Source organism: Ammodytes marinus, assembly GCF_949987685.1.
Source record: "Ammodytes marinus genome assembly, chromosome: 5".
In the NCBI taxonomy this organism is placed as follows: domain Eukaryota; kingdom Metazoa; phylum Chordata; class Actinopteri; order Uranoscopiformes; family Ammodytidae; genus Ammodytes; species Ammodytes marinus.
Window position 1 is genome coordinate 19672471 of NC_137234.1, and position 14260 is coordinate 19686730.

Here is a 14260-nt window from a genome sequence, read left to right on the forward strand (position 1 = left end):
GTGGTTCCCTCATAGCCATTATACGCAGACAAAACACCCGGGACCAATGAGCAGATCTCCCCAAAGCAAAATCATGTTGACTGTTTATTTTTTCATTTTGTCATGTGTAAGCTGTCCCCACAGTTAGAGAGTGAAGCATGCCAACGGTGTATTACAATATATGTGAAGGGTCCTGATATACTATACACTTTGAACTCCGACGGGATGCATCAGAGGGATGATATAGTGGCAATAACATAGGATAAGATGGCCCCACAGCCAAAGACTGAAGCATGCCAACACTCAATTAGAATATATGTGAGGGCTCCTCGTATACTTTACACTTTGACCTCCGATGGGATGCATCAAAGGGATGATATAGTGGCAATAGAAGGCCAGAAGATGGAAAAGTTGTGTGAAAAGCTCTAAGACATAAGGGATTTAGGAGCGTGTTGTGAATTCTGCTAAGTTACAGACGCTGTAAGCTTCTGTGACAGGCTTTGTCTCGGCCCCACGGTTAATCAAGCGAAAGAGAACAAAGAAGAGAGATGTTGCACAATCCTCTAAATCTCCTTTCTGTACGTACAGAGTGTGAGAGTGTTGAATTTCTTCTTTTACCTTCCCCAAACATGCACATACTATATTATGTCTTGTCTGCCATCGCATATCTCATGGCCACTCTTCAGGTGGCCTTCGAACTTGTGTGGCTGGGTCTGTATGTGTGTGTGGGGGGGAGGGGGCAGTCTGCTATGGGGCTCCAATGGGACAGTGAGGAGATGAATATCCGCTGACCCAGACCTAAAGCTGCAGCTGTGGGCAGAGAGCCAGCAGTGCCCTGCCCCTGCTCTGGACTGATATACTGCTCATAGATCCTGGGCTGAAACACTCCATCTTCACAGGGACAAATTGAAACTCAGACAGGCTGTGAAATACTCTCTCTCTCTCTCGGCTGTGTATACCAGTGTCTACATGCAATTCTTTGGTCTTGCAAACTGTACTGTGCCAAAGAGCTCTGTGCTCACTCAACAACCCTGAACCCGTAATACCAATAAAAGCTTGCAATGGCAAAACCTCAACAGTCTTGGAACGTATAACTGCTACAACACAAGTAGGTGACTGAACACACATGAATACACTTACAAAAACCTGAACATTCTTGATAAGCATAGAGCTCACTTTGTTTTCTTACTTAGTATAATGGTGGCATATTAAAGGTGCACTTTGTTGTACAATACATACATACAACATTTGTTCAGTATTTTCCATGGCTCTAACAGAGCTTTAGCCTGTGTTAAAAAGTAGGTGTGTGTAGCTTTAAATAGGCCTAAGTGGGCTTTTAACAAGGTTGGCTGGACTAATGAAAATATGCCAACAAGTTGCATTATGGGAAATGAAGGATCCAGCAGATTTAGCTTGAGCAACACTAGGGTAGGATATCTCAGTCTCTGCTGCAGAGATTTTGACTAATCCTTTTTTAATTTGTTTCTCACAAGTGCACCAACTTAAAAGTGCAATACTAAATCACCAGAGTGCCACTTAAAATTAACTGCTTAATACTTTGCTATTGCATTTCTTGTAAGATTTTAATTATTCACAGTTAATACTGTAATAAGGAACATCCATGACATTTCATCAATGCAAGGAGGCAGTGAATGTATGCTTTGTGTGCTTCTAAGGTTTAGAATTCATCGTGCATGTGTTATAATGAATAATTCCGTTACCTTCTTCTCAACACTCTCACACACATTCTCAACTCAATGTTAATATTGACAGTTTATTTTCAGCTGCAATGTATCATTCTCTGAAAGCATAATTCACATTAACATCTTTATTCATTTATTTACAGCAATGAAATATCCATAAATACAATATTGGCAGGCAGTGTATCAAACTGCTTCAACTGCTCCCTCACGTTTACACACACACACACACACACACACACACACACACACACACACACACACACACACACACACACACACACACACACACACACACACACACACACACACACACACACACACACACACACACACACACACACACACACACACACACACACACACACACACACACACACACACACACACACACACACACACACACACACACACAGTATTTTAAACGGTTGTTGTAGGTTCTGTGCCTGCAGCGTAATACATGTTTACATGTACACTTTCAATAGGAAATATCAAGGTATGAAATCAAAACAGTATGCATTTAAAAATTGCATCACTGATGTGAAGTGCAGAGTGATTCAAATGTGCTGTCTGATACAAATGTAAAGCCATTTGTCTTCTGTGAAGTGAAAAGTGACCAACTGTCAAAAAGTGATGAAGCAATGGGCCCAAAATATGATTTTAATAATGCAATTATAAGATGAATCACAATATCCTGCTAGTCCATCCTGTCATCTTAAAGGATGACATGTCCAGTACAGCATGTCCAATCGCATTTGGCCTGTGAGCTTAAGATGGAAACAAATTGAATATAGTTGACAAAGAGTCCACTGTAGATCAAGAGGGCATGCTACAAACTACTGATGGGCTTGTCACTCAACACTGTTAAACTGAGCTAATAGATTTGTGTGTGAGCCTGCATGTCCATGTGCGTGCGTGCATGCGTGCATGTGTGTGTGTGTGTGTGCAGAAGCCGCAGCAGACTAATGCGGCTGCCACTCTCCATGGCTAATGTTTCTTAATGCGATGATGTTGCCTCTGATAAGCGTGTCATGGTGTTTACATTACGGAGATTTCCTCTCACTATTAGCAGTCTCCTAGCGTGCCTGACCAAACTAAATGCTTCTTGTGAATACTATTGGGGCATCCACCCCTTTTAGGCTATCATTGTTGCCAATCATAATACACCAATCAAAACTGCTCTAGCCAACAACATGATCTGTGGCATTTTAAAGACTGCTCTGGCATCCAAAATAGCACTTGATAGTAATGATATTTGTGAGTTCCATACGTTTTCATACAAACATATTTTCTGTTAACATTATATTAAGTAGATTTCAAATACATCCATATTGAAACACAATCATCTGGTGATACTTACAAGTATTTTTTATTTTCGTAGACATCATGAAGCTTTAAAACATGCGGGTGTTCTATGAGCTTCAGAATAGCTATTTCTCGCTCCACCTGTAAGAGAGAGGGATGGATAAAGGGAAAGGGTAGGGGAGGAAGGGACAGAGAAAAAAAGAGATTTGATTAGTGAAACATCAGCACAGTTATGTTCCATCACTCTATAAGTACAGTTGTCTTAATCTGTAACCTCCTCTCCAACTGCTGAACTGCAGTACCAGGGAGGCAAAACCAACTGGCCCCAAAACAGCCCGAGATGGAGTTCTTACCGATCCTTTATCTGATGTTACCTTGGAAGGTTAAAGTGACATAGACAACTGTGAGAGGCAGCAGAAGACTTCACACAACCAGCAGAAGGGCTTAGGAGGAATAAGTAAACCAATGAAAGCAGCTGACTGGCACGTTCTACAGGCAGAAAGGACCGAGATAAGCTTTTACCACACTCTAGTTGGCATCCGGACCAGCAGGCACTTGCTATCTCACGTGGAAAATACAGTTTGCTTCAAGAACCGAAGGAAAACAGGGTTGGGGTTGTGTTATCTTACACAAGTGGTGTCCTCTCGTCTCTCACAATAAAAACCTGGATGAATACTTTGCAATCTCGTTCCATAATACGGTGTTTTTTATTGAGGTGAACATAAATCAGCTTGGTTGGATAAGACACTTACAGTAAAATAACCTGTCAAAGGATTGACATCCCTCATGTGAACATTGCTGTCCACTCAGAACACAGCCTGTGGGTGAATTGTGGTCAAAATGTCAACTTAAGGTACGTCAACGTCCCCCCAGAAGAGGGGTTTTTTCTTCCGCAGTAAGTCTGAGACAGTGGTTGTACACACATAACACTGTGTCCAGAACAAGCAAACAGCTGAGTCTACAAAAGTTTACAAGTTTTTTTTTTTTTAATTTATTTATTTTTGCTTGCAGAGCTGCTGAGAGAAAGAGACACTGCATACTGTGGAACTGGTGAGGAGAGCTGAATATCACCAAAATGGAGCTGATCAGTTTGGATTTGTGTCAGCATGTCTTGGAGGTTGTAGTCAGCATGTACAGCTGCCACTGAAAATCAGCATGAAACCCACTCCGACAGAAGCCACTGCTAATCCTCAGCCCCCTGCGCACCTCTCCTACAACACTCTGCTTGTGGTTATCTACTCATCCTTCTCCTTCACCTTTCCTCTCTCCATCTTCTCCTCCTCCAACATGTGGGTCTATAGCTTTGACTGACGCTGACGCAGAAGAAAGGCCAGTGTGTGGGTTAAGGGCTCCTCTGCCTCATCTCAATCGCATCAAAGTCAATTTCACTTTGGGAGTTGCCTGTGACAGCCTTCACGCAGCTTTAATGTCACACTCATCACGGCCTTAACTTTATGACCAGTCATTAGGAATAAAGTCGGCTAACTTAATTTTTTTGTAAAACTCCCACAAAGCTGTTTGCTTGACGGGGGATAAAATTAGGTTCCTCCCCCTTAATTATGCTCTCACATTGTTTTGTCATTAATTAACAGCTTCTACTGTCAGCCCTGGTAGATAGAACAATATCTTCATACACTTTTGATGATTATTTTTGCCCAAATACCAGGATCTCCATCTACGCTCCTTCTCAAGAGCAACATGTGGCTGATAAAAACCAGCTGTATAAACTAAACATACAGTCACTGAAATGAAAAATGCAATGCAACTGGTGTTGACACTGAAGCCAAGAAAAAAGTCTTTGGAGAAAATGTCTGAAAAGGGTTAAGTGGTACAAACATAATTAGCATTTGCATTAAGCAAGAATCCGTGGGAGTAACGGCTAGGCTAATCAGGGCTAATGCAGAGACTAATGAGCGTTATCATCAGCACAACACCGGGCCACTCTCTCACCTGAGGCTAAGGTGCATATTTATGAGCCCATGGCGGCTATAGCTCTCCAGGACACGGGGAGAGATGAGCGGTGGAAATGCCACGGAGCCAGCAGCTGGCTTCTTAAGCTTCCTCTAAGCGCCTTCTTTTACTTAATTGAAATAAGAGAAATGAGGCTTAATGTGAAGACTGCCTGCTTATTGCGAGATTAGCTGTTGATTAACACACTAATGTAAATCTGTGGAGCAACCCTTGTGCTTTCTAGGACTATATACACTAAAACAGTCTAATTTACTTGCCCGTAGGTTATGAGTCAAAAATAAATAATCTGACAAATTCACAATCACACAGCACTTGCGTCCACCTACACAATGAGTCGTGTTCTGTTGGTGGCTGGATCATTGCAAATGAATACATGCATAACACAGAAAGGTAGAATATTAACAAAACCGGAATTTATTTACACGCACAGTGGCCAACTGTTTGCTCACTCATTATCAAAAAGCCTCAAACACACACACACACACACACGCCCACCTCCATAACTTAATGGTTTTATAAATAGCAGGTGGCCATCCTGTCTATTGGCCTGGCTCCTGTACATGGCTCCACACTCTCTCATTAAGTTTCACATCTGTGTGTTCGGACAGTTCTCTCGATTTCTCCACGGCGCTTCATTAAGCTTTTATTAGCAGGTGCTTGGACTCCATTAACTGACTGACACACACACACACACACACACACACACACACACACACACACACACACACACACACACATCGACAGATGGTCAGATGAACACACACCTTGTCTTTTAATTTTTTTATTTTATTTTGTTCTTCATGTGTTCAACAGTTCGGTTTATAACAAATTTGCTAAATGTTTGGATCCAAACAGAATTATGGGTAGAATAAACAACACCTCTGAAACTCATGAGCTCCAATGAGAGACTGACACTAATTCAAAAATTGCTATTTGAACAGGAGATAATATGTCTCATCAAACAAGTTTATTTTTTATAATATGTTTAAGAACAACCAGAGTTGATCAATGTGCTGTACCAATTAAAGTGAGTGGCATAGCAATTATTAACTGCAAGGCAATGTCAAAATATCTGCAGTGACAGGGGAAGTAGAGGAGAAGAGGCTCCCAATTTTAAGAGAAAGTCCTGTCATATAAATAGGAGGCAAACGCCTGATGATCATCCACCGTATCGAAAACCATGCAGAGCTCTAAAATAATTTAAATTGCTCATTGACCACAGTCTATTGTAGAGTGGACATCATTAGCAGACAAGTCAGAACAGGAACCTGTTGGTTGACAGGCTTTCGACCCATCGGGTTTCCAATCAGTGTCATATCCTGGCACAATAAGCAGATCAATGGGTTGTAACTATGAAAGTGTTTTCTGTTGAGGTGTTAACTTTCTAAGATGGTTGCAAGCTGAATAAAAAATAAATAAAAATAAAAAATAAATAAAGCTGTGTGATAATTGATTAAACATTGCATCTTAAAATCAGCCTTCAGGAAACTGCATTCATATCCTCTGAATGAAAAGCTAGAGCACCGTTTCCTTCACCCTGGAATTTAATTTGATGATGTTGTGTTTGAAACTCGGTCTAATGTAATTATGATATAATTTGCAGGTGCACATGCTTTTATTTTGTAATAGAAAAGTGAATCAAGCCATTGCGAGCGAGAGAGAGAGAGAGAGAGAGAGAGAGAGAGAGAGAGAGAGGAGAGAGAGAGAGAGAGAGAGAGAGAGAGAGAGAGAGAGGGACTGGGACGAAATGAGGCTAAATGAGGCAAAGCAGTCACTGGTGCTCACGCGTGTGTCATGGGAGCCAGTTTAGCATAGTTCCATCAACTCGCTATTGATTCTTTAAATTACAGCCAGCCTCGCATCGGAATGGCTGAATGGACGAGCAAACAAATAACTGTTGACATCAATTAGTTCCATCACGGTGGCTCAGAGTCCAGTAATAGAGGACATAGGATCAGAGAGAGAGAGAAACCGGGCAACAACAAAGACACACAGAGATTAGATTCATGTCACACATGTCACAGAGCGAACCGAATTGGGGGCTACCAGCCTAAATTCTCAGAGGGGGAAAATATTGGATCACAGGCCCTGTCATCTCTCACTCACTCACTAATAGCATATCGCGCTCTCTTTCTCTTGCCTTTATCTCTCTCTCTCTTTCTCTCTCATGCACACAGGAGGAAAACACAGACATTGCTGTCACGTCCCCCAGGCGAGCGAGTGAACGGTCTCTTGATACCGAGATCTGAGGATCAAAGTCAACAGGGTAGCCATGTGTGTCAGATGAAAAAAAAAGAAAAAAACAGGGGTGGCTATGCTAACATGAAAGCTATAGTGCAAGCAAGAAGCTCCTGGGTGGATTAAAAAAACAAGGGAAAAGGGATGAGTGTATGCGAGAGGGATGAAGCATAAACTCTGTTATTCTCTGCAATGGAGAAGACTAAAAGAGAAAGGTAGAGGAGAGAGAGACAGAAAGAGAGCCCCATGGAAGTGCCAGCTCGTCCCCCCCTTGAGTCTCGCGGCCTCTTTTGTTGCTAATTAACACAACACCGGGTGAGGGTAACCTTGTTAGCTGTGCCTGGCACCGGCATACAGCACCACAGAGTCAAATGATAACAGATAAGGCGATGAGGTGGCAATTTGAGGAGTCTAAAAGCATGTGAAATCAAGGAAATGACTGACCGTTCCACCTAATACGATACATAAGAAAAGGTTTTGATACAGCGAATCACAAATTTCATTATCATAAATTCCTGAAATATGGAAATATGACTCACACAATGTACATGTATAAATGCTTACCATCACTTCACTTCGCTTCCTACTCTGTCATTCTTAAGCTTATCCTTCCTTCTCATACAACATTTCATACAAATGTTGTAATCGTTAAATTATAATTGTAACCAGTTAAATATGTGTAGTGTTATTTCAAATAAATCTCAAAAAAACAATGTATGCTTTTTCACAATGTTTTTTTTAGCTTTTGTCTATGTTTTGTATATATTTTATATTAGATATTTTGGGTAAGTAATTTTTGGGTTTCTTTTTTTCATGTTTGTTTCCATTTAAATTTCAATCGAACATGATTGATTTTAGATTTAACAAAAAAGGGAAAACAAACTAGAAACAAAAATACATTTTCAGGGAGATGACTGTAGATGTATAGATCAGGTAACATATGGCTGATGGAGAAGTAAGGTATATGGATGGGGGGGGGAGGGTCCAACTGTCGCTGAGCAGAAGGGGAGGAGACAGCACAGCTTGGCTACTGGCTTCCGAACAAAACCAGTCAGCCCATCATCCATTCATACTTGTGACATGTGGACTGGACACATTAACGCACAACGCAATGCACACACACAGACACAGACACAGACACAGACACAGACACAGACACACACACACACACACACACACACACACACACACACACACACACACACACACACACACACACACACACACACACACACACACACACACACACACACACACACACACACACACACACACACACACACACACACACACACACACACACACACACACACAGTACACATTCGCCACTGACCCTGCACGGCAAGCTACGAGCCACCCCCATCCATCCATCCATATGTCGGTCAGTGAGCCAGTGGGGCAGAATCAGTGTTTTCTGCCAGGAACAGAGGGTAGCCGAGCTGGTGTGTATGCCTGCATGTGTGTTTCATGCTGCATGTGAATGGTAAGGCGTTTAGTGGCTATAGAGCGCTGTGTGCCAGTCACTGGAACCAAGAGGGAAGGACATCAGCTTCAAGGGCAAACACACTTAAAACACAATCTCCTCGCTACACCCTTATATAACCTAAGGTGTGTTAAAGTACTCTTCCTCTTCTGCAGGGCATGACCACTAACTTCAACATGATATTAACATATGTTCCTGGGAAAACCTGCTTATCCAAAAATGTGTTTAAAAATAGAAAAAGACAGGGGATGATGACTTAAACGATATTTTGGGGAGGGAGCGTATGCGTTTGGTAATTGTGTTATATCCCACTGTGCCAGTCCAGCTGACAAGCACAACAAAATAGAAAATATATTTGTATGATTCCATTCCAAGTTAAAAAAAAACGTTATCTCCGTCTTACTTTCATCTTTCTGTTTGTCGCTTTTTATCTCCACCCTCTGGACCTCACAATCACACAAAGGTATTTTGCCCGCATGCAAACACACATGGATACACAGTGGGCGCAGCGGGTTTTTTCCCTGATAATCACTGTATCAGTCATCCTTTGTGCAATAGGAGGTAAATTCCCTGCACGGGGGAGTTTGATCAATGCCAGAGACATGTAAATCGATCTTGACACAGTCTCTTGCAAGCTCGCTAGTTCTTATCCTTTATCCATCTGCCATCCCTTCGAATCTTACTGATTACCCCTTCCAGTACAAGAGCAATTCTGACACTCCTCCTCCTCCCTCTCTACCATCTTTCATTTATTTTCTCCTTTTTTTCTCTTATTGTATCTATATAATCATGTCTTTGATGTGTGTCTGTGCTGCTAACAGATCCATCACACTGCCACTTAAGACCACTGGCGGACCACATCATTTCACACTAACAGACGTGTCCCTGGATAACCTTGGCCCTAATAGAGTCTAATGGCAGAGGTGCTACCACAGCCAGAGGTCAAAGGGGTGTAATCATGAACCTCTTTAAAGCTACTGCAGGGGTTGATGGGTGAGATTAAGTGGGACGGGCCTGGGATAAGGGTAATAAGGGTTGTATTTGTGAATACATTTGTACGTGAATGGCCAAGCATGTTTGTGCAAAAACAACCACACAGTGAGTGATTTATCAGTGACAGGGAGGTAGTGGATCCCTTTTTTTGTCCATTCCGTCACTCACTCCCCAAAGAGATGGATATTTAACACGCAAGGATTGGTAAGGTCACCTTGGAATTGTGTGGAGATGTGAAATGTGGATTAATTAAGTGTTTTTTCACACACTACAGAGAGAGAGAGAGAGAGCATTGAACAGAATGGCATGATTAGATCTGAAGGTCATCTGTATAAGTTATAAAAGTGTGAATCTCATAAACCTCAGTCGTCTACATTTGCATGTCAGGTAAGCAAGGTAATGGAATTCTTTTTAATGTAACTTGAAAGATGAAATTGGATCCTCTGAGGACGCTGGAGAAAGTACTATCAAATGCCATCTGCTGCCTTATCTTGCAAAAAAAAACAAGTGTATTTTCCCTTTTTTTGCTGCCAACCTTCAATTGCATTATCTATTATTTAAATGTACAATGTTGGCTTTTTGACTGGCATACTGTGTCAGACCAGAGCACACCTTAGAAAATATTTTTAAAGTGAAATAAATTAGATCTTTTCACATCTACGTTAAGAATGAATTCTAGAACATTGACATCATGAAAGCATGTATATGGTAAACACAAGGTATACCAGTTCACCAATTGAATTTGGCTGGTTTTGGTAAATGTAAAGTTGTGCAAAGAGGATTTCAACAAAGAAAGGCAGTGATGAAGAAGATCCCGTGCAATAATTTCGGGTGGACAGTAGTCATTACCAGACGGTGATTCACTTACTCAACTAATTATCTCCACATATGAATATATGGCCTATTCATTGACACATGAACATGGTCAATACTTAGCGAGACAGAGGAGTCAATACTGGACAGGCAACAGGTCAGTAGGTAAGTCTGGTCAACTGAAACAAACTAAATTAGCTCCAACTTTTAAAAAAGTAGTTCTAATGTAATCGGGGAGTTCTTTTGGCTTCCACACTTGTTAATTAGGTCTTACACAAGAGTGCGAGTTACATAAAAGGCACTCTCTTGTGCTGTGACTGTACTTTGTGTGAATACCAATTTACCCGAAGAATTTCTAACCCCATGTACAAAAATACACAGTGCTTGTATGTATTTACATGCACGTTTTTGCATCTACGGGGGCATGTACAGTGTGTGACTGAGCGAGAAAACAAGCCTGTTCTTAAGAGTATGTTCGCACAACAGAGTCATTAGCAAACAATCTCCAGGGATGTAGATGAAGGAGCTGATGAAGTTAAAAGTGTGAAGTGTCTTGCTTTAGATGTTTAACACACTGACAGCAAAGCCCAAATGCACATCGGGATCTGTCCCAAACTCATTAACACTGCCAAGTCTAAGACGAAGAAAAAAGGAATTTGTCATCAGGTGTGTGCTTGCCGCACAAGCAATAAATGCCTTTAGTTTGGGACTGGGTGCAATTTATGTGTATTATGTGTGTGTGTAGGTGGGCAAGTAACTAGCATTGTGGGCAGTCCTCATTGTGATGTACATGTCCACAAGCTGTGATTCACCCCACAACCCTGCCTGTCGGATGTGAGCCTATTACAGACCAAAGCCTGTAGCTAAAAGACAGACCTTGGGAGGTGTGTGTATTTGTGTTTGTGTGTGTGTGTGTGTGTGTGTGTGTGTGTGTGTGTGTGTGTGTGTGTGTGTGTGTGTGTGTGTGTGTAGCTACATGCACTGATGCACACACACACACTTGTGCGCATACACACATACTATGTATATATAGTGGCAGTTAATAAGATTGTACATGAATAGACATATATCACAGGCTTGCTGTTGCCCCTAAGATGACAGTTGCCAGAAACCGTGACTTCTGACTAAATAAAAGACTGAAAAGGAATCTTCTTGATACTTACTCTTTTCCAAAAACAAGGCACGATGCTTCCGGTTGATATCTAACACTAAGCAAAGGGCATAGGCCAATATACAGTAGAACGAAATAACACACAAACACACACTGAAGGTTGAGATGCAGAGCATTGGAAGTCTGCCTTTAAATTGAGGCGGTATAGTACAATATCAGTTGAAAAAGACCAATTTGGAAGTAAAAATTTATAAAAGCCAGTGGCAGAGAATAAACACACACACAATAAACTTCAGAGGGTCCATATGCAGGTAACACGGTATAAAGAAGCAAGAAATCCCAGTGCAAAACAAAGAAATAAACAAAAGACCTAAAAATTCATATCAACTTTGAAGCAGAACTTTGCCGATCTTCCCACAAACGCATCACTCCACTTAAGGTTAGAGGAATGGGATGAAATGGGCCCTTTCGCTCCCGGGGGGAAAAGCAACACCTAATAAGAAAGCCAACAAAGCTTTGTCAACGTTCTGACAACACAGCGGCTCGTGCCTTTGAAGAGGAGAGAAACAAAAGCCATCTGTTTAGACCGTCCGTCTGTCTCCTGTCAAGCTCAATGGGGGATCCCGCCACATCTTGTCTCCCCGCTATCCTCCGTTTCATTATTTTGTCGGCGCTCCGTCTCTGTTTTATCTGGATGAGACACATGAGAGGTGAATTCAGTCACACAGCAGCACCGTGTGTGTTTGATGAGCTTTTGTCACCACGGTGCAGCAGCAAACAGTGTGAAACTCCATGTTGAGCGGCTTTCAGTCAATGGTATTTATCATTAAACATAACGTGTAAGGCTAGGAGCCGACATGTCTTCACAATCCCCCATACATCCTTTACCCTGTAGGTAAAATCTATTTCCCATCTCCTTTTCGACACTCAATAATGACTAGGGGAAAAAGTGCATATGCGAGTGGTGATTGGAAACCAAATTAGGATGGAGATTGTTAAGTGACCTTTACATTGACTGATGCTAGACATAATAGTTTTAAGAGGTCTTATAGGTTCAGGGAAATCCATATTATTATTTTGGTTCCTATACAGAATGGTGTGAGGCAAAAGGAGGACGGGTGAAAGAAGCCTCACAGCAGAGGAAAAAAAGTTGTTAATTCCACAGTTTTTTTTCTGTGCAGTCAGCCTGGTGAGATCAAACTGTGTGCTAAGCCCTGGCTTCTGGCTCAGCCCCTGTATAAAGCTGATGGATCAACGCGCGGGGGCACAACATATGAAACCCATTTATTTCAATGGTTGTCTGCTTTGTCTCTGCGGCAGCTAGCGCACACAGCCGCACGGAAAGACACAACCACGGGCACATATGCAACACAACCATTAAGTTTAGGAGGAGATGTGTGCGAGTTGGAGGCATTTCTATATACAGCCCAGGCCCCAGCGCAGCACAACAGAGACGGGAGAGAGTGGCCAATCCATAATCATTAGAAGAGAAGGGTGGAGATGGAGGAGAAAGAACGCTACAGTGTTGTCAGCGAGGTGTCGGGATAACAAGATTAGGCCATGTGTGATTCATCTGTGGCCATGGCATTCTGCTCCTCGCACGCCCACAACTATCTCTGCCGGTTGGTGTACTCAAACTTTTGTTTCTTGCTTTTGTCTGCCACTGTCGGCATCCATTGTTATTTTGGATGCTGTGCATTCAAAACTTGGATACCAAAATGAAACTTTCTTTGTTTAATGTTATTCACACTACAGATACGGATGTACATACACACAAATGATATGGTCACATTGCTACACTTAACATACAAGAGGCCCAATGGTTTCATTTATGGGAGGGACATTCTATTGATCTTGCAGATTAATCACTGGCAAGAAGGTATTCGTCATTGTTCTTATATTTTATTTTAGACCCTCTTAGGTTAATGCAGCCTTATTGTCTTCAGCATAGCACTTTGCTAGGGAGCCATAACTGCAGGCTTCTCCATCTCCAAACTCTCTTACTGTCTCACACACACACGCACAAACACACATTGTAAAGTTATGATTGACATCAAGGACCGAGTCTGCAGACGACAAGTAACCTCTCTCTCTCTCTCTCCCTCTCTCTCTCTCTCTCTCTCTCTCTCTCTCTCTCTCTCTCTCTCTCCCTCTCCCTCTCTCTCCCTCTCTGGGCTTGGGGGACTGTAGAGTGACTTTGAAGTCATGCTCCTCCAGGAGAAGATATAGAGTCACTCTGGCTAATTAGTTGTCCTTATCCCAACAGCAGCAGCCTCCACCGGCTCACTGGCTCCGAGGGAGAAACAGAGCGGTGCTACCAAACTGCTGCATGTTACAGATACCCTTCTGCCTCTGCTAGCGCTAGCGGCTGGCAACAGTTTAGCTCACCCCGAGACTAAACCCAGGCTTAGAGGAGTTGCTCAGCTCAGCATGATGACAGGTAATAACGTATGAAATGTGTTACAGCGATTCCTCGGCTCCCCCGGGGGAAAACCATGTCACACCATAGTCCACTGCAGCGGCAAGACTTTATCCAACATGTCGTCATCATCAACATGAGTTTTACAGTATAGTTGCTGGGCAGACTTGAAATAATAGTTGCATTGTTTTCCAATGCATAGGGAATTGCGATATGGTCAAAAAGAAATAGGCTACTGAATGCAAAAA

The 14260-nt window shown here is 42.2% G+C and overlaps 1 protein-coding gene across 1 annotated transcript in view; it reads right to left on the bottom strand.

Annotated features, from left to right (window-relative positions):
* Nucleotides 1–14260, bottom strand: part of LOC307250986 (serine/threonine-protein kinase BRSK2-like) — a gene marked incomplete at both ends in the record, with an annotated part of 167716 nt that overhangs the window by 53067 nt on the left and 100389 nt on the right. Inside the window, one exon of the mRNA XM_080028278.1 lies at nucleotides 3040–3125. Within this exon, the coding sequence (XP_079884404.1) occupies nucleotides 3040–3125 (86 nt within the window). The remainder of the gene's footprint in view (nucleotides 1–3039; nucleotides 3126–14260) is intronic.